We start from the raw sequence: 21,189 nt of genomic DNA, 5'->3' as shown, positions 1-21,189 counted from the left end.
AATTATAGCTAATATGCATTGTATGATTACTATGAGTTGATACTCCATGTAATGCTTTGAGAGGAAAAAAAATTTTAAGATTTATTTATTTATTCATGAGAGACACACAGAGAGAGAGGGGGGTAGAGACATAGACAGAGGGAGAAGCAGGCTCCTTGTAGGGAGCCCAATGCAGGACTTGATCCCGGATCCTGGGATCACGCCCTGAGTGGAGGTAGCCACTCAACCACTGAGCCACCCAGGCATCCCTATCTTTTCCATTTTAAAAAAATGGAGACTGAGGCATTGATAGATTAAGTAATTAACCCAAGGTCACATAGTGAAGAAATGTTGAAGCCAAAATTTGAGTCCAGGCTCTTAGGCTCTACTCTTTTAATCATTATGCTACTCTGCCATCTAAAGGTGAGTCAGATGACTTCTTTAATTTACATTTTATTTATGTAACATAAACCTATAATAATGGGCTTTCTATTTATGTCTTTCTGTGAATGTGCTCCTGGATTGATTAGGGGAAGTCAGATAAATGAGTAGCTAAAAGAAAAAAAGTATTCTTACAGCAACAGTGAGTGTGCGTCTGCTTTTTATGTCCTTTTGTTCCTACTCTTTATCCCATCTGCTTTCCTTTGAAGGGGCACAATTTAAACCTTATATCCTAGTATGATTTCTCTCTTAAGAAACTATAGCCATTTCTGACCTAATTTCTATAATGGATACTTTATAAATATAAAAACTTTAAGCAACTAGTGATCATCTAAATCAAAATCTCCTTTTGGCCAGTAGAGGCCACTGTATGGTAAAGCATTATAATAGAAAGGAAATATATTGTATAAGATTACCTGTTTAGGAACATAAAGACTCCTAACTCGGGGAAACGAGCTAGGGGTGGTAGAAGGGGAGGAGGGCGGGTGTTGGAGGGGAATGGGTGACGGGCACTGAGGTGGACACTTGACGGGATGAGCACTGGGTGTTTTTCTGTATGTTGGTAAATTGAACACCAATAAAAATTAATTAAAAAAAAAAAAAAGATTACCTGTTTAGGGATGCCTGTGGCTTAGTGATTGAGTGTCCACCTTTGGCTCAGGGCGTGATCCCGGGTTCCTGGGATCGAGTCCCACATTGGGCTCCCGGCATGGGGCCTGCTTCTCTGCTGCCTGTGTCTCTGCCTCTTTCTCTCTCATGAATTAAAAAAACAAAAAAGGTTACCTGTTTAATATATTGGGAGGAGAGATTATATATAGGTTATTGTGCTTACTAGCTATTTTTTAAACAATAATATTGAGGTATAATTTACATAGCATAAAATCTATCCAGTATAAGTATGCATGATTTATATATAGAGTTGTACAGCCATCACTTACAGTGCATTTCTGTCACCCCAGAAAATTCTCTCATGTCTCTTTGTAATCATTCCCCATTTTTAACCCTTGGCTAACCAAACACTATTTTGTTTCCTGTCTCTATAGATTTCTCGTTATGTAAATGAAATCAAGCAGTATATAGTCCTTTGTATCTGGCTCCTTTCACTTACCATAAGGCTTTGAGATTCATCCATTCATGTTGTAGCATGTATTAATAGTTCAGTTCCTTTTTATTGCTGAATAATATTCTGTATGGGTATACTACATATTATTTATCCACTCACCAGCTGGTGGACATTTGCATTATTTCATGTTTTTGGCTGTTATGAATAATGCTGCTTTGAGTATTGTCATAGGTGTATTTGGGTGGATGTATATTTTCATTTCTCTCAGATTCCTAAGAGTGGAATTGGTGGGTCATATGGTGAGATATATATATCTTATATATACCATATGTATATATACCATATGTGTATTGTATATATACACATACACCATATATTTGGAGAAACTACCAAACCATTTGCTAAAGTGGCTGTACTGATTTTACATTCTCATTAGTAATATATGAAGGTTTTAATTTCTCCAGATTCTCACCAAAACTTATTAGTGTTTTTTTTACAGCTTTATTGACATATAGAACAGAATGACATATAAAACAATGATTTGATTCATGTATATACATTGTTAAATGCATAATGTTAATCAAGCTAATGTGTCAATGAATTAATACATTTATCCTACATAGTTACCTTTTTTATTTTTGTAGTGAGAACATTTTAAGATCTACTCCTAGCAAATTTCAAATATACAATACAGTATTATTAAATATAGTCATCATTCTGTACATTATATCCCCAGGAATTATTCATCTTATAACTGAGAGTTTATACCCTTTGACCAACGTCTCATTTCTCTCTCCTAACCCATGGCAGCCACCATTTTACTCTCTGCTTCTGGATTCCACTATAAGTGAGATCACACATCTTTGTCTTTCTGCATTCATCCATATTATCACAAATGGCAGGCAGCGTGTTTGATGTTATAACCATTCTAGTGAGTGTGTGGTGGTATCTCATTGTGACTTCCGTTTGTATTTCCTTAATGTTGAGCATCTTCCCATGTGTTTAATAGCTATTTGCATTTGATGAACTATTCATAACTTTTGCTTGTCTTTAAATTGACTTATTCTTTTATTATTAAATTGCAAGATTCTTTATAAATTCTAGGTGCATGTGATTTGCAAATATTTTCTCTCAGTCTGTCACTTCTCTTTTCATTTTCTTAATGGTGTCTTTTGAGTTAACAAAAGTTTTTTAGATTTGATAAAGTCAGATCCATCAGTTCTTTCTTTTATAGTTTGTGCTTTTTCCCCTAAGTATTTCATTCTTCTTTATGCTATTGTGAATGGAATTATTGTCCTTAATTTTATTTTTGAATTATCTGTTCCTAGTATACATAAATACAATTAGTTTTTGTGTATTGATTTTATATCCTGCAAAAAACCAGTGAAGCCATTTGAGCTTGGGATTTTTTGTGGGAAAAATGTTAAATTATTAATTCAACTTATTATGTGTAACAATAGCTTTTATTTTTAACAGCTTTATTGAGGAATAATTCACATACCCTGCAATTCATCCATTTAAAGGGTACAGTTAAATAGTTGTTAGCATATTCACAGATATTTGCAACCAGCACCACAGTTGCTTTTAGAATGTTTTCATCACCTCAGAAAGAAACTCCATACCCATTAGCTGTTAACCCCATATCTCCCATCTGCATTCAGCTCTGAGCAACCACTGATCTACTTTTTTTTTTTTTTTTAATTTTTTTTATTATTATTTATTTATGATAGTCATACAGAGAGAGAGAGAGAGAGGCAGAGACATAGGCAGAGGGAGAAGCAGGCTCCATACACCGGGAGCCCGACGTGGGATTCGATCCCGGGTCTCCAGGATCGCGCCCTGGGCCAAAGGCAGGCGCCAAACCGCTGCGCCACCCAGGGATCCCTGATCTACTTTTTGTGTCTAGATTTCCCTACTCTGGACTTTAATATGAACAGAATAGTATAATACGCGATTTTTTGTGACTAGCTTCTTTTGGCAAGTTTTTTTTCTTTTAGCGTGTTTTGAAGTTTCATTTATTTATTTATTTATTTATTTATTTATTTTAAGATTTTATTTATTTGAGAGAGAGACACAGAGAGCCAGCACAAGAGGGACACAGAGAGGGGCGGAGAGAGAGGGAGAAGCAGACTCTCGCTGAGCAAGGAGCCCGACACAGGGCTTGATCCCAGGACCCTGAGATCATGACCTGGGCCAAAGGCAGACGCTTAACCGACTGAACCACCCAGGCGCTCCAGGGGAGAATCTTAAGCAGACTCCATGCCCAGGCAGACCCTGACTTGGGAATCAATCTTAAAACCCTGAAGATCATGACCTGGAGTCAAAATCAAGAGTCAGACACTTAACCAACTGAAACACCCAGGCACCCCAGAGGGTTGGGTTTGTTTTTTTTTTTTTTTTAAGGTTTATTTATTTATTTTAGAAAAAGAATGTAGTGGAGAGGGGCAGAGGCAGAAGGGGAAAGAAACTCAAGCAGACTCCGCTGAGCATGGAGCCCAATGTGGGGCTTGATCTCATAACCCCAAGATCACAACCGAAGCTGACACCAAGAGTTGGACGCTTAACTGACTTCACCACCTAGGTGTCCCTGTTTTTATTTTTTTAAGGTTTTATTTTTTAAGTAATCTGAATATCCAGTGTGGGGCTCAAACTTATAACCTTGATATCAGAAATCACATGCTCATGCTCTTCTGATTGAACCAGCCTGGTGCCCCTTTTTTTGAGAGTTTTTAGATTTAGCTCACGTATTTAGGCCTCTGACCCATTTTAAGCTAATATTTGTGTATGGTGTGAAGTAGAAGCCCAACGTAATTTGTTTGTCTGTGGATATCAGTTATCCCAGCACCATTTGTTAAATAGATTATTCTTTTCCCATTGAATGGTCTTGTCCACCTTGTTAAAGATCAGTTGACCATAGATGTTTGGGTTTGTTAAACCCATAAATAAACAGGTAAAGTTAATATAGAATTACCACATGACCAAGCATTTCCACTCCTATATTCAAAAGAAAATAGATACTCAAATATGTGTATATACATGCTCATAGCAGCACTATTCACAGTAGCCAAAAGGTAGAAACAACCCAGATGTCCATCAACAAATGGATAAACAAATTGTGTGTGTGTGTAATGAAATATTATTCAGCCATAGAAAGAAATGAGGTACTGATTCATCATATAATGTGAATGAACCTGGAAAACTTAATGAGTGAAAGGAGTCAGACCCAAAAGATGCCATATTGTATGAATCCTTTCATATGAAACACTAGAATAGTAAATCCATAGACACAGAAAGCGGTTGGTAGTAGCCAGGGCCTAGAAGGAAGGGGAATTGTTAATGCATCATGGGTACAGGGTTTCCTTTTAGCAGGGATGGAAATATTTTGGGACTAGATAGAGGTGATAGTTGTATGACATTGTGACTTCACTTAAGTGCTACGGAATTGTTCACTTTATTTTTTTTTAAGATTTATTTATTTATTTATTCATGATAGACATAGAGAGAGAGAGGCAGAGACACAGGCAGAGGAAGAAGCAGGCTCCATGCCGGGAACCCAACGTGGAACTCGATCCCGGGTCTCCAGGATCGTGCCCTGGGCCAAAGGCAGGCACCAAACCACTGAGCCACCCAGGGATCCCCAATTGTTCACTTTAAAATGGTTAATTTTATGTCATAAATTTCCCTTCATATTTTAGAGTACATATTTTTATTTTATTGAAAAAAATTTTAAGTAATCTCTATACCCAACGTGGAGTTCGAAATCTCGACCCCAAGATCAAGAGTTACACACTCCACTGACTGAGCCAGCCAATTGTTCAGAGTATATGTCCTTTGGTCTTTCCCACTTCCACTTCACAGAGGTGTGAAGTCCTTCAGGTCCTTCAGGTCTTTTTGGTATTTCTTTCATTATTTAACTCCACATTTTCCAATGTGATCACATTTCTCAATGTTAGATGTTTACTTACACTGTTTTGTTTAGATTCACTAAAGACTGATAGATAAGATTTAAGTTCTCTTATAGCACCTTGATTTTACTTTACTTACCCCTTTCCCATCCTTCCAATATAATTATATCACCTTTTTTTTTTTTTAAGATTTTATTTATTTATTCATGAGAGAGACACAGAAGAGAGAGGCAGAGACACAGGCAGAGGGAGAAGCAGGCTCCCTGCAGGGAACCTGACGTGAGACTCGATCCCGGGACCCTGGGATCGCGACCTGAGCCAAAGGCAGACACTCAACCACTGAGCCATCCAGGCGCCCCATCACAGACTTCATGCCCAGGCAGACCCATCACCATTTTGTTTAAATCAATACTCTATGTTTAAATAATCATGATTCTGCTGTAGTTTTACCACTGAGTCAAATAGTAGACTATTACTAGGTTTTCTCTCAGAGAACTTTTCTTTTTCCTGGATATAAATAAATGTCCTATGCCCCCCCCCCCACCTCCGCTAAAATAGGTACAAAGAAACCAAGGAGAATCTTCCCATACTCTTCCCACAATTTTTTGATACAATCTTCCACTCTGCCAAATGTGTCAGATTACTTGTCAATCTACTTTTTTTCCTGGAGCTCTTTGTCTTGTTATAATAGATAAGCTTATTAAGCTTGCTATGCAGCTGTGATCCTAGAAATTTTTAACTCTCTCTATGCTGAGTCTCTTAGTTCTTGTATCCCGTGTTCATTCTTGGTTTATTCTCTTTTGGTGGCACACATTCTCTCACATTCTTTAGTAGCTTCATGAGAAAGGATACATAAAAGGTTGTATAAAACTGTATTCAACCAACACATTGTTTGGCTGGGTAGAGATTTCTAGGTTGAAAGTTACTGTTCTTCAGAATTGTGGAGCCAAGGGGTGCCTGGGTGGCTTTGTTGGTTAAGTGTCCGATTCTTGATTTCGGCTCAGTTCACAATCTCAGGATTGTGGGATCAAGCCCCTTTCCCTGTTCACATGCGTGTGTGCGCTCTCGCTCTCTCTCTCAAACAAATAAATAGAATCTTTAAAAAAAAATCGTGAAGTCATTGCTCCATCTTCTAAAATTACTATTGAGATTTTGATACTATTGTTTTTCTTAATCCAAAAGCTTTAGAATCAGAATGTTCCCTTTCTCTATAGTGGTGTGAATTTTCACAATGATGCAAGGTAGTGTGGTCTTTTTTTTCTTTCATTTTCCTGGGTACTTGACGGGTTCCTTGGGAATACATCCTATATTATTTCTTTGAAAGTTCTCTTAGTTCTCACTTTCTGGAGAAAACATTCAACCTTTGATTCAATCTTTGATCACCTCTTTCTGCTATTGCATATCTCTCTATATTAAACTTTTTTACTGGGATCCCTGGGTGGCGCAGCGGTTTGGCGCCTGCCTTTGGCCCAGGGCGCGATCCTGGAGACCTGGGATCGAATCCCACGTCGGGCTCCCGGTGCATGGAGCCTGCTTCTCCCTCCGCCTGTGTCTCTGCCTCTCTCTCTCTCTCTGTGACTATCATAAATAAATAAAAAATTAAAAAAAAAAATTTAAAAAAAAAAATAAATAAACTTTTTTACTTTTTGAGAGATTGATTCACCTTATTTTTACCTTTTTTTTTTTCTTTTTTTAATAGTAAGGAGAAACTTTATTTGAAAAGGGTATTATGGGGCAGCCCCGGTGGCTCAGTGCTTTAGCCCCGCCTTCAGCCCAGGGCGTGATCCTGGAGACCTGGGATCAAGTCCCATGTCAGGCTCCCTGCATGGAGCCTGCTTCTCCCTCTGCCTGTGTCTCTTCCCCCCCCCCCCCCCCCTGCCCAAAATAGATAGAAGATAGATAGATGATAGATAGATAGATAGATAGATAGATAGATAGATAGATAGATGATAGATATTTCTGGACGGTGGTGTATAGAGAAAGACTTTTGCAGTAGTGGAAGAGGGGCAGTAGCAATAGAGAAGATTGATTTCTGTGACCTGAAGATCTACAAGTGACTCTTTCCTATTGTATTTTAATATTATCTCTCAAATTTTTAATTTCCAGGAGTTCACTGTTGTAGTCATTGTTTCTTCTCTTACCTGCCCCTTTCCCACTCACTGGATCCCATTCCATTCCCCTTCTCCTACAACTTTTCTCCCTTCCTGTCGTTTCCTTGCCCCTGCCCCTTTAAGTCTTCTCTGTTTCTCCCTCTTCCCTGTGCTTCTGTTCTTCCTTCTTTCTCTAGCATTCTGTTCTTGATACATTGCTTTTCTGTCTTCTCTTATCGATAAGGACATGAACTATGGAATTCTTTTTTTTTTTCATTCACTTTGTTTTAGCGTTCTTCAGTACCTGCATTTGTTTCCTCCAAATAGCTTTTATGCTTTTGGTTTTTTTGTCTCCATTTAATGTGCATTCGTCTTTATAGGGAAGGCTCCATAAAGCTGGTGGAAGCTGTGTATGTGTGAGTAGGGCTTAGGGTTTGTGGACTGGTGGGTTTCACTGTAGGGTGAAGGACAGAATGCCAGTTTTCCAGCAAAAGGGCACCCAGATGTCAGTGTTTTATCCATTTCTGGAGGAGCTATTCTGTTCCTTTAAAGAACAAAGATTTTCCAGTATCTTCTATGTAAATGAAAATTATCCCTTAATTTATTATTTGTAAACTTGGGTATTAATATCACATTTCCATGAAATAATGTGCAGCTCAGTTTATGCGTTAAAGAATTGGGCTTGATTCTTTCTATCCCTAAGCAATCTATAATGCTTTGTTACAACTCCTACATAGAATAATTTAAAAGTGTTTAATATCTCAACATATATAAATATGTTAACCCACACTTTTTTTTTTTCCTGTGTGGCCGGGTAGAAGATTACTAATGTACCAGACAAATATTGTGCATGCTGGACATATGATCTGTCTATAAATTGGCATCATATAGCTCAGAAAACTATAAATATGAATTAAGGGCACCTGAGTGGCTCAGCTGGTTAAGTGTCCCACTCTTGGTCATGATCTCAGGGTTATGATCTCAGGGTTATAGGATCAAGCCCTCTATTGGGCTCCAGCTCCATGACCAGCACAGAGTTTGCTGGAAACTCTTTCCTTCTCCTTTACCCTCTGTCCCTTCCCCCACTCACATGTGTGCTCTCTCTCTAAAATAAATAAATAAAATCTTTTTTAAAAGAGGGGGAGGGCAGCCCCCGTGGCTTAGTGGTTTAGCACCGCCTTCAGCCCAGGGCGTGATCCTGGAGACCCGGGATCAAGTCCCACATTGGGCTCCCCCTACAGAGTCTGCTTCTCCCTCTGCTTGTGTATCTGCCTCTCTCTCTCTCTCTCTCTCTCTCTCTCTCTCTCTCTCTGTCTCTAATAAATAAATAAAATCTTAAAAAAAAAAAAAAAAAAAGATTCAGACACACCTGGCTTTGAATTGCAGCACGGCCATATATAAGCTGTGTGACATTGGGCAAGTCAGAATCCTGTCTGAGCCTCGGTTTCCTCATTAATTCCACCATGTGCCAGACCCTGTATTAGCACTAGAATAGGAGTAGCAAATAAAGTTTCCTCCTTCCATGGAGCTTCTTTTATCTTTTATTAACTGCAATTCTGTTTTAATACTCATATTTTATATCCTGGCATTTCTGTGGTTAAAATGCTGCTAACACATACTTTTGTCCATACACTATGTTTTTTAACTCTTTGAGGAACCTCCACACAGTTTTCCAGAGTGGCTGCACCATTTCACACTGTTTTTAATGATAATTTCTTAAGAATATTATATGCATTTACACCTTTTGATTTTTTTAATCTAAACCTGAAATGTTAGAAGTTTAATGAACTATAACAGATTGAAAAAATTAAGATAGTATTTGTTTACTATAATTCATCCAAGGGCCATGTATCCTTTATTTTTTTTCCCATGTATCCTTTAATGTGCTATAACTAGTATATGAATGTCCCATTTTCAGCTCTCTGGTATAATCTTTTGCTGATTGTTGTTTTTACATTTTTTAGTATTATAAGATATTGTTAACATCTAAGTCTAGGAATTGGGATTCCCAAGTTACTGATAAAAAAATGGAATAGAAATTTGTGTGCTTCAGAGGTTTATAAAACTCAAGGAAATTCTTTTTATAATGCATCTTCTTGAAGTGGTATTTCCGAAAGGACATTAATGGATGCTTCTCCTTCCCTCATTTTCTCATTTTAGGAAAACTAAAACCAACAATGGCATTCATGTCAGGAAAATTGAAGATTAAAGGAAACATGGCCCTAGCAATCAAATTGGAGAAGCTAATGAATCAGATGAATGCCAGGCTGTGAAGGAAAAAGAAAAAAAAAAAATGTCGATCACTAAGCTCAAAAAATAAAAGGACTCAACAGTTAAAATCTGTTTGTTTTCTTTCCTCTCGTAAGGATATGCATGTTGGTTTTGGGAAAAAAATACAATTTTTGTATCTGTAAGACTTGAAATTGTAATTAAAACAGCTAATTAATCAAACACAAGCTTCATTAAGTGGAATTCTAAGACAGTCTGCCTATCGTATTTTGTGAGTTTTGCTCTCTGAGCATAGATTTCATTCATTGTGGGAAAGGTATGATGAGCAATATATCAGGTTCAAGCAGTAAAATTAGCTCTTTTCAACACTTCGCATATAAAAGGAGGTCAACCAGTTTTAATTTTTCTGTTTGGGATTATATGCTAGTGAAATCTTAAATGGTATTTTAGAGTTTTATATAGTTTTAAAAAAAGATCTTCTACAATGCATTGTCAATCACATAAACGACTTAATAAATACTGTTTGTGAAGACTAATGAAACAAAAACTTTTTCATTCTAACGAGCTTTACAAATATGTTACCTATAGTAAAAATGTTATTAATGTAATTCAGCTAATTACAGTATGTATTGTCATGTTAAAGTGTGTAAAAATATCCTAAAATAAAATAACTTCTCCCCAGAAGTATGCACTTGGTCACAGTGTTTATTTATTTTTTTTAAAGATTTTATTTATTTACTCATGAGAGACAGGGAGAAGGAGAAGCAGGCTCCATGCAGGGAGCCCCGCGTGGGACTCCATCCCAGGTCTCCAGGATCGCCGCCTGGACAGAAGGGGGCGCTAAACCGCTGAGCCACCCGGGCTGCCTGGTCACAGTGTTTAAAAAAAGAGAACATCAGGGGAATCCCTGGGTGGCTCAGCGACTTAGCGCCTGCTTCAGGCCCAGGGCATGATCCTGGATTCCTGAGATCGAGTCCCATGTCAGGCTCCCTGCATGGATCCTGCTTCTCCCTCTGCCTATATCTCTGCCTCTCTCTCTCTCTCATAAATAAATAAAATCTTTTGTTTTTAAAGAACATCAGAATAGATGGTTGTTAAGCACTGAATTGTACACCTCCCAAACTCATTTGATGAAATCCTAACACCCCCCCCCCCCCCAGACTTTCCTTATTTAGAGATAAGGCCTTGAAAGAAGTGGTTAAGTTAGAATGAGGCTTTTAGGGTGTGCTCTAATCCAGTCTGACTGGGATCCTTCTAAGGAGGAAATTTGGAGATAAAACACAAGGGATGCACACACAAAGGAATGACCATGTGAGAACCAGTGGGGAGGCAGTCCATCTGGAAAGCAAGGAGAGAGGCCTCAGAAGAAACCAAATCTACCAAGACTACTCTTCTCCAGAACTGGAAGATTTCTGTTGGTTTAGCCACTCAATCTGTATGGTATTTTGTTTTGGCAGCCGCAGCAAACTCGTGCAATGGTTTGTCTTCTTACGCTAAAGTTTAAAAAAAGTCATTTCCTTTCATTTTAATGTTAAAAATACTTGCTCACGGGACACCTGGGTGGCTCAGTGGTTGAGCGTCTGCCTTCAGCTCAGGTCGTGATCCCAGGGTCCTGGGATCAAGTCCTACATCGGGCTCCCTGCATGGAGCCTGCTTCTCCCTCTGCCTATGTCTGCCTCTCTCTCTGTGTCTCTCATGAATAAATAAAGTCTTAAAAAAAAAACTTGCTCATTGTAATTCCTTTACTTCTCATCTTCCATTCTCTAATATTACTGCGCTTAATTCTGACATTTCCTACAATCATAATATTAGAACATTTAATGTCTGTTTTACAAATGAAACAGGATCAGAGAATGGGAAAAGACTAGCCCAAGGCCAAAATTAATAAAATCCCTATCCAACAAAAACCTCCCAGGATGTTAGCCTTGAATAGAACCCATAAAGACATTACCTCTCCATCCAAGAAGCCCAGATGGATTGCTTTTGGGGTGTCAGCCTTACAACTCCTTTTGCAGCTGCCAGTCACTTCTAGCTCTGAAGATCCTGGTCAGGTGTTGCCAGCAGGCTTGTTTTCTACTGAAGTTTATTAAAGCTCTCTCTCTCTCTCTCTTTAAGATTTTATTTATTCATGAGAAAGAGAGACACAGGCAGAGAAGCAGGCTCCATGCCAGGAGCCGATGCAGAACTTGAACCCTGGACCCAGGGATTACACCCTGGGCCGAAGGCAGGTGGTAAACTGCTGAGCCACCCAGGGATCCCCAGAGCTTCTCTCTTTTCTCTGCATTCTCCAAATGGTCTCAAAGCTTTGGGAAAACAAACTATTACGAGACAGGAATTATGGGTTCTAGTAACTAAAACGAACTTGCTGGGGTACCTGGGTGGCTCAAGGGTTGAGTGTCTGCCTTTGGCTCAGGTCTTGATTCTGGGGTCCTGGGATCAAGTCCTGCATCAGGTTCTCTGCAGGGATCCGGCATCTCCCTCTGTGTCTCTGCCTCTCTTTGTGTCTCATGAATAAAAAAAAAAACTTAAAAAAAAAATAAAACATGAACTTGCTTACTAAGAGGCCTTGGGATATTGGGAAAAAATATTTTCACAGGGCCCTAGTTTTCCCATCTGTAATTGAGGGAGTTGGAATAGGTCATCCACAGCCCCTTTGCGCTCAATATTACTAGGAAGTACCAGTTTGGAGTGTTCTGTCAAAGGTAGCCACACCTAGATTCCTGAAGCCTTTTGCTACACCTCCCAGATGCCTTAATGAATTCACGTGTTCCCTTTCCATGGATCTTGCTCATTAACTGCACTGGAGTTGTAGAACTTGCCAGAAGTTTTGAAAGGCTATTTTGTGTGTTGTTCAGCAGCCAATTGAGCCCTAACTCTGAAATTAAATGGTTATGGAGAGAAATCAAGGCCCTTGGTCGTTTTAGTGATTGAAGTTATTTAGACATTTTTAAGGTGGTTTGTTGCTAGTAATTCTATATTTCAACAAATCCTCTTATATAGTACCTTTTACATAAGCCTCTTAAGTAGAAGGAAAAAAGTTCTTTTTCCCTCTACCTATGAAGCTTCCAGCTGGGGTCCTGTAAATTAGATTAGCAAAAGATAGCTTAACAAGCAAAGAAGAAATAGAAGTTTACTAACATGTGCGTCACAAATATAGGGTATTCAGGTCTGAATATCTCAAAGGAGTGGTTAGAACTTGAGTTATATAACATCTTAACAAAAGAACAATATATTTTTAGAGAATACAAAAGAAAAGGACTCTGAGTTTCTAAAGTGACAAATCGTGCAAAGGAAAATATATGGTAGTAAGTTTAGTTTTCTAAGAAGCTTCCAGGGGCACCTGGGTGGCTCAGATGGTTAAGGGTCTGCCTTCAGCTTGGGTCATGACCCCAGGGGTCCTAGGCTCAGGCCTCATATTGGGCTCCCTGCTCAGTGGGGAGTCTGCTTCTGCTTCTCCCTCTATGCACCCCCCAGCTTGTGCTCTCTCTCCGTCAAATAAATAAATTTTGCATTTCCCCCAGCAATGAATTAGTGTTCCTGATTTTCTACATCCTCTTCAGTATTTGGTATTGTCGGTGGTGTGGATTTTGGCCATTTTAACAGGTGTGTAGTGGTATCTCTTTTTAGTTTGCAATGTTGAATATCTTTTCACACGCTTACTTGCCTCTATATCTTCTTTAGTAAGGTGTCTGTTAGGTCTTTGGTCCATTTTTAAATAGTTATTTTCTTATTGTTGCAATTTAAAAGTACTTTGTGTATTTTGGAAAACAGTCCTTTATCATTTGTCTTTTGCAAATATTTTCTTCCCAGTCTGTGACTTGTTCTTTTGACATCGCCTTTTGCAGAGCAGAATGTTTTCATTTTTTTTAAGTCTTTTTAAGTAATCGCTACACCCAGTGTGGGGCTCGAACTCATGACCTCGACTGAGATCAAGAATCGCATAGTCTTCCAACTAAGCCAGCCTAGGCACCCCAAATTTTTTCATTTTGATGAAGTCTGGCTTGTCAATCATTTCTTTCATAGATTGTGCTTTTGGTGTTGTATCTAAAAAGTCATTGCTAATAAATAAATCTTTAAAAAAAAAAAGTTGTTACCATACCCGAGGTCATCTAGGTTTTCTCCTGTTATTTTCTAGGAGTTTTATAGTTTTGCATTTTTACGTTTAGATCTGTGATCCATTTTGAGTTAATTTTTGTGGAAGGAATAAACTATTAAGATTCTTTGTTTTTGTTTTTGCATGTGGATATCCAGTCCCAGCACCATTTGTTGAAAAAACTGTCTTCTTTGTCAAAGATCGGTTGACTATATGTGGGACTATTTCTGGGCTCTCTATTCTGTTCTACTGATCTATTTGTTTATTCCTTCACCAGTACCACACTGCTTGGTTACTATGCTGTATAGTAAGTCTTGGGAGTCAGGTAGTGTCAGTCCTCCAACTTTGTTCTTCTTCAATATTGAGTTGGCTATTCTGGGTCTTTCACCTCTCCGTATAAGCTTTAGAATCAGGGTCACCTGGCTGGCTCAGATGGTGGAGCTTGTGACTCTTGATCTTAGAGTTGTGAGTTCAACCCCTACAGTGGATGTAGAGCTTACTTAAATGAAAAAAAAAAAAAAGTACAAGTATTTCTCAATTTAAAAAAAAAAAAAAACCCTTAGAATTAATTTGTTGATAACCAGAAAATAATTTACTGGGATTTTGATTGGCATTACATTGAATCCATATATTAGTTTAGGATAAACTGAGGTCTTGACAATATTGAGTCTTCTTATCAATGAATATGAACTATCTTTTCATTTATTAAGTTGTTCTAGGATCTTTCATTAGAGTTTTGTAGGTTTTCTCATACAGATCTTGTTAGATTTTGTTAGTTGTACCTCAGTATTTTGGGGGGTGCTGTGGTTTTTCTTTTTTTTGTGTGTGTGTGTGTGTGTTTTAAATTTCAAATTTTAGTTCTTCATTACTGGTATTTGGAAAGTGATTGACTTTTATATATTAGCCTTGTATCCTACGACCTTTCTATAATCATTTATTAGTTCCCGAGAGGGGTTTTTTTTTTTGTCAAATTTTTTTTCAGATTTTCTACACAGACAATTATGTCATCAATGAACATGGTTTTATTTCTTCCTTCATAATCTCCATACCTTTTATTTCCTGCATTAGGTGTTACTGCATTAGCTAGGACTTCCAGTATGATCGTGAAAAGCATTAATGAGAGGGGACATCCTTGCCTTGTTCATGATCTTAGTGAGAAAGTATCTAGTTTCTCACCATTAGCTGTAGGGTTTTTATAGATATTCCTCCTTAAGTTGAGGAAATTCTCTCTATTCCTTATTTACTGAGAGATTTTATCATGAGCCGGTGCTAGAGTCTGTGAAACGCTTTTTCCGTGTCTATTAATATGATCTTTAGCCTGTTGACATGGTAGGTTACATTAAGTATTTTTGAATATTGAACCAGCCTTGCATACATGAAATAAATCCCATGGGGTTGTTGTTATATGAATGTTCATGCCTCCTCCCCCTACATTTCATATGTAGAAATCCTAGCCCCCAAAATGATAGTATTAGGAAGCAGGGCCTTTGGGAGGTGATTAGATCCCAAGGGTGAGGGCCTCATGATTGGGATTCATGTCATTATAAAATAGACCCCAGAGAGCTAGCCAGACCCTTCTACAAAGTGAGGACAGAGTGACACGGTGCCATCTATGGACCAGAAATCAAGCCCTTACCATACACTGACTCTATCTGTGCCTTGATCTTGGACTTACTAGCTTCCAGGACTATGGGAAATAAAGTTTATTGTTTACAGGCTACCCAATCTCTGGTACAGAGGGTACCTGATTTAATGATGGTTCGACTCACAATTTTTCAGCTTTATGATGATGTGAAAGCACTACACATTAATTAGAAACCACACTTTGAAATTTGGATTTTAATGTTTTCCTAGGCTAGTGAGTTGTGGTGTGATACTCTCTCATGATGCTGGTCCGTGGCAGTTAACCACAGCTCCCAGGCAGCCACTTGATCATAAGGGTAAATAACTGATACACTTAACAACCATTGTCTGTCCCCTCACAACCATTCTGGTTTTCACTTTCAGTATAGTATTCAATCAATTACATGAAATATTCAACACTGTATTTTCATAAAATAGACTTTGTGTTAGATGACTTTGCCCAACTGTAGGCTAATATAAGTGTTCTAGAGCATGTTTAACATAGGCGAGGCTAAGCTAGGGTGTTTGGTAGGTTATGTGTATTGAATGCACTTTAAATTTATGATATTTTCAATTTACAATGGGTTTATTGCGACAACTCCATGGTAAGTTGAGGAAGATCTGTATTTTATGGGATACCCGGGTGGCTCAGTGGTTGAGCGTCTGCCTTCAGCTGAGGGCGTGATCTCTGGGCCCAGGGATTGAATCCTGCATCGGGCTCCCTGTAAAGAGCCTGCTTCTCCCTCTGCCTTTGTCTCTGCCTCTCTCTGTGTCTCATGAAGGAAGAAAGAAAAAAGAAAGAAAGCAAGAAAGAAAGCAAGAAAGAAAGAAAGAAAGAAAGAAAGAAAGAAAGAAAGAAAGAAAGAAAGAAAGAAAGAAAAAGAAAGTAAGTTAAAAAAAATCTGTATTTTGTTATGGCAGCCTGAACAGGCTATGACAGTTGTGGCATATAGTTCTTTTTATTCATCATTGGATTCAATCTACTAATATTTTGTTGAGGATTTTTGTATGTATGTTCCTGAGAGATGCTGGCCTATAATTTTCTTGTAATGTCTTTCTGGTTTTGGATTAGGGTAATGCTGGCTTCATAGATTGAATTAGGAATATTTTCTCTGTATCTGTCTTCAGAAAGGGACTAGAGAGAAGTAGTGTAGTTTCTTCATTTAAATGTTTGTTAGAATTCACCAGTGAACACTTTTTGACCTGGTGCTTTCTGTTTTGGAAGCTTATTAATTATCATCTTGCTTTTCCTCCATCTCTTCTTTGTTCTTCTATTCTGGCTTCCTGCTACTTCATTCTGCCCTTCATGTATTGCAAGAATCTCACAAGGTATTTCCTTTACCCATTTCCATTCTGTCTACTATTTTTGTTACACATTTTATTTCCTATGTTACAAACTGTACAACATATTGGTTAATTCCATTCAACAAGTAAATTATCTTTTTAAAAATTAAAAAATGAGAGGGGTGCCTGGGTGGCTCCATCAGTTAAGCATCTGCCTTCAGCTCAGGTCATGATCCCTGCATTGGGCTCCCTGCTCAGCGGGCAATCTGCTTCTCCCTCTCCCTCTGCCCACCACTCTGCCTACTTAGGCTTTATCTCTGTCAAATAAATCTTTAAAACAATTTTTTTAAATGAGAAATGTCTTTTAAATTTACCCATGTATTTACTATTTGCACTGGAAATATATCTATCACCAATTATCCAAAAATAAACATATCCAAAAGTTTTCCTCCTGTCCCTTTCCAGTCATTTATGCTTATCCTCCACCCATTCCCAGCAACTACTGACCTTACTATAGATTCGTTTGCATTTGCCTGGAAAAATCCATTTATATAAATGGATTTGTACAGTATATACTCTTCATCATTCTAGCTTTCAATATGCATAATTATTTTGAGAATTATTCATGTTGTTCTATATATCAATAGTGCATTCCTTTTTATTATCACTCAGTAGTTTCCCATTGTATGGATATACTAAATATCTTTATCCATTTACCTGTTTATAGACATTCAGGTTATTTCTAGCTTTTGGCTATTAGAATAAAGCTGCTGTGAACATTCATGAACAAATCCTTTTTTCCTCTTGGGTATGGAATGGGTGTTATGGTAGGTGTATATTTAACTTAAGAAATTTCCAAACTTTATTCCCAAAGTGGTTGTACTATATTACATTCCATCAGCAATGTATAGGATTTCATTTCTCCACATTCTTATCAACACTTGAAATGTTTAGTCTTTTAATTTTTAGTCATTCTAATAAGTATGTAGTGGTATCTCTATTGTATTTTATTTTTTTAAAGATTTAAAATCCTTCTTTAAAAAAAGGGGGGAGGGTAGGCTGAGTGGCTCAGCGGTTTAGCGCCGCCCTTGGCCCAGGGCCTGATCCTGGAGACCCGGAATCGAGTCCTGCGTCGGGCTCTCTGCGTGGAACCTGCTTCTCCCTCTGCCCTCTCTCTCTGCCTCTCTCTGTGTCTCTCATGAATAAATAAATAAAATCTTAAAAAAATTAAAATCTTTAAAGAATAAAATCCTTTTTTTTTAGAATAAAATCTTTTTAAAAAATTATCAATTTTTTAAAGTGGATCATGATTTGGGTGTCATTAAATCTTTGCCTGATTGAAAACCTTCTCTGGAAGTTTTATAGTTTGCATTTAGCCTATTATACATATCAAGTTAATTTTTGTATATGTTGCAAGGTATAGACCAAATTTCATTTTTCTAATTAGGGATTATTCAATTATTCTAGCATCATTTGTTGAAAAACATAGCAAATTTTATTTATTTATTCATGAGAGACACAGAGAGAGAGGCAGAGACAAAGGCAGAGGGAGAAGCAGGCTCCCTGCAGGGAGCCTGATGCAGAACTCGATCCCACGACCCCGGGATCACACCCTGAGCTGAAGGCAGATGCTCAACCGCTGAGCCACCCAGGAGCACCCACATGACAGGTTTTAAAAAGAGCCTAATAGGAGCTTCTGGGCTGATGAACACATGGAGAGTGGCACACCTGGAGAGGGAATGGAAGCCCACACCCTTTCCCCATGCCTTCGATCTCCTCCATCTGGCTGTTCCAGACTTATATAGCCTTTCATAATAAACTAGTAATCTAGTAAAAATAAATTACTTAATTAAAAATTTTATTTAAAAAAGAATCTAATAAAACTTTAAAGTGTAAAATATAACATAAAACTTTGCCATAATATAACTTGAGGTTTTCATTATTGTAAGGTTAATGCAAAACATTGTTTAATTGCAAAAAAAAAAAAACCATAAAAACAATGTTAAACTTAAAAGTTTACACAGTTGACTATGTATTTACCTGAGAAAGCACCAAATTACTTCCTAGCCACTCCCTACCCCTCTAGAAGAAGAGAACTTTGATTCCCCCCAGTTAGAGAATAGAAGCTGGGCCGAGGGTGGGGAAGCTAGAATCAAGTGGCATTATATCTGAATTTGAATTATGATAAGGTGTTTTTTTAAAAAAGATTTTATTTATTCATGAGAATAACAGAGAGAGAGAGGGAGGGAGGGAGGGAGATAAGCAGGCTCCATGCAGGGAGCTGGATGTGGGACTCGATGTGGGACTCGATCCTGTGACTCCAGGATCACGCCCTGGGCTGAAGGCAGGTGCCAAAGCACTAAGCCACCCAGGGATCCCCTATTATAAGGTGTTTTATAGCAGTTTACTAATTTTCATATATCCTGTATCCAATCTACTGTTAAACCTATCTATTTATTGGATTTAGAATTTTAGTGCACTTCCTAGTTCTGAAATTTCTTTTTCATACTTTGTAACAGCTTTTTGGAGGTATAAGTTAACATACCATATAACTCACCCATTTAAAGTGTATAATCCAGTGGTTTTTCATATATTCACAGAGTTTTGAAATGATCATCACTATCAAGTTTAGAAAAATTTTCATCACCCCAGGAATAAACCCTTTATTTTTTAGCAGTTACCCCATATCTTCCCCAAGACCTCTCAGGTCTAGGCAACCACTAATCTACTTTCTGTCTCTAGATTTGCCTATCTGGACATTTCATATAACTGGAACCATAGAATATATGGTCTTTTGCATCTTTCTTCACATGTTCTCAAGGTTGATCCATGTGGTAGCATGTAGCAGTAGTTCATTCCTTTTTTTGGTTGAATAATATTCCATTGTATGAATATACCACTTTTTACTTATCCATTCATGGGTTGGTGAACATTTGGGATGTTTCTGGTTTTTTTTAGTCATTATGAATAATATTGTTATGATCACCCATGTACAAGTTCTCTGTGTGGACATGTTTTCATTTCTCTTGGGTGTATACCTAGAAGAATTGCTGAGTTATATGGGAACTTTAACCTTTGAAGAAATGGCCATCTGTTTTCCAAAGTGCCTGCACCATTTTACAATATCACTTAGCAGTGTGTGAGGGGTTCAGTTCTCCACATCCTTACCAACACTTGTTATTGTCTTTTTCATTGTAACCATCTTAGTGGGGGTGTAGTGACATCACTGTGGTTCTGATTTGTGTCCCTCTGATGGCTCTATTTCATTTTTTTTAAAGAGTCTAGCTCTCTAGTGAAATTCTCCATTTTTTCATCGATGTTCTTGAACATAATTAACCATAATTATTCTAAAGGCTGTATATAATAACTACAGTATCTGGATCATGTGTGCATCTGTTCCTAAAGCCTTTTTTTCTTCTTGGCTTTGTGCAGTTAGTTTTTTCTTGGTGTATTGGTAATTTTTTTAAAGATTTTATTTATTTATTTATGAGAGACACAGAGAGAGGTAGAAACATATGCAGAGGGAGAAGCAGGCTCCCTGCGGGAAGCCGGATGCAGGACTCCGTCCCAGGATCCCAGATCATATGAGCTGAGCCAAAGGCAGACGCTCAACCACTGAGCTCCAGGTGTACCTATTGGTAATTGTTGACAGAATGTTAGACATTGCATATGAAATGTTATGAAGTCTCTTTAAAGAAGATTTGCTTTTTTCCTTTTTTTTTTTTTTTAAGATTTATTGTATTTATTTCAGAGACAGCACAAGCAGGGGGAGGGCGAAGGGCAGAAGGAGAAGCAGATTCCCCACTGAGCAGGGGGCCTGACACGAGCTCCATCCCAGGACTCTGAGATCATGACCTCAGTGAGCTGAAGACAGAGCCTTAACTGACTGAGCCACCCAGGTGCACCAGATTTCCTTTTTTTTCTTGCAGGCAGATAGAATATGGAAAGATCACCTTGATCCACCTAGTCATCAAAACAGTTCAGGCTGTTTTAGGCATTGTTAGTGCTATTTCTGATTTGCTTTTTCTCTCTGGATATAGTTCCTCAAGGGTCTCAACGGAGACTGTCCTTCCTGTTTAAATTCTTTCTAGCTCTATGAGATAGCTAAGTGTTACTGCTCAGTGGTTTTTTTTTTTTTTTTTTGTCTTAGCGGTTGGTTTCCTTGTGTGTACAGATTAGGGATTACCAGATACTTTGAGGATAAATGGCATGTAGAATGACTGGCTCCTCTTGCTGTGATTACCTTTTCTCTGGGATCTTGGGCTTTCAAATCCTGGCTGTCTTGATAGACTTGACCTCCAATTTTTGTATCTGTAGTCCAGTCAGACTGTCAAAAATTCTAGGATGTTTCTCAGTGTTCGGTTTCTATACTCTCAGGTATAAATCAACAGTGCCCTAAGAAAGAAATGTAGGACTCACTTCGTGTTTCCCTGTGTGGTGAGCTCTTGGACTCTCAAGGCGTGGTTGCTCCACAATAGTTTT

General features: G+C 38.1%; 1 protein-coding gene across 2 annotated transcripts in view; it reads left to right on the top strand.

The window, feature by feature from the left end:
• HSDL2 (hydroxysteroid dehydrogenase like 2) overlaps positions 1-10,394 on the top strand; it is a 61,043-nt gene extending 50,649 nt beyond the window's left edge. For both annotated transcript variants that reach the window (XM_072727669.1, XM_026002771.2), the window contains one exon: positions 9,639-10,394. In XM_072727669.1, the coding sequence (XP_072583770.1) occupies positions 9,639-9,751 (113 nt within the window). In that variant the 3' untranslated portion in view covers positions 9,752-10,394. The remainder of the gene's footprint in view (positions 1-9,638) is intronic.
• The last annotated feature ends 10,795 nt before the right edge of the window (positions 10,395-21,189 follow it).

Source organism: Vulpes vulpes, chromosome 12 (assembly GCF_048418805.1).
Source record: "Vulpes vulpes isolate BD-2025 chromosome 12, VulVul3, whole genome shotgun sequence".
Taxonomy (NCBI): domain Eukaryota; kingdom Metazoa; phylum Chordata; class Mammalia; order Carnivora; family Canidae; genus Vulpes; species Vulpes vulpes.
This window is presented reverse-complemented; position numbering and strand designations above follow the sequence as displayed.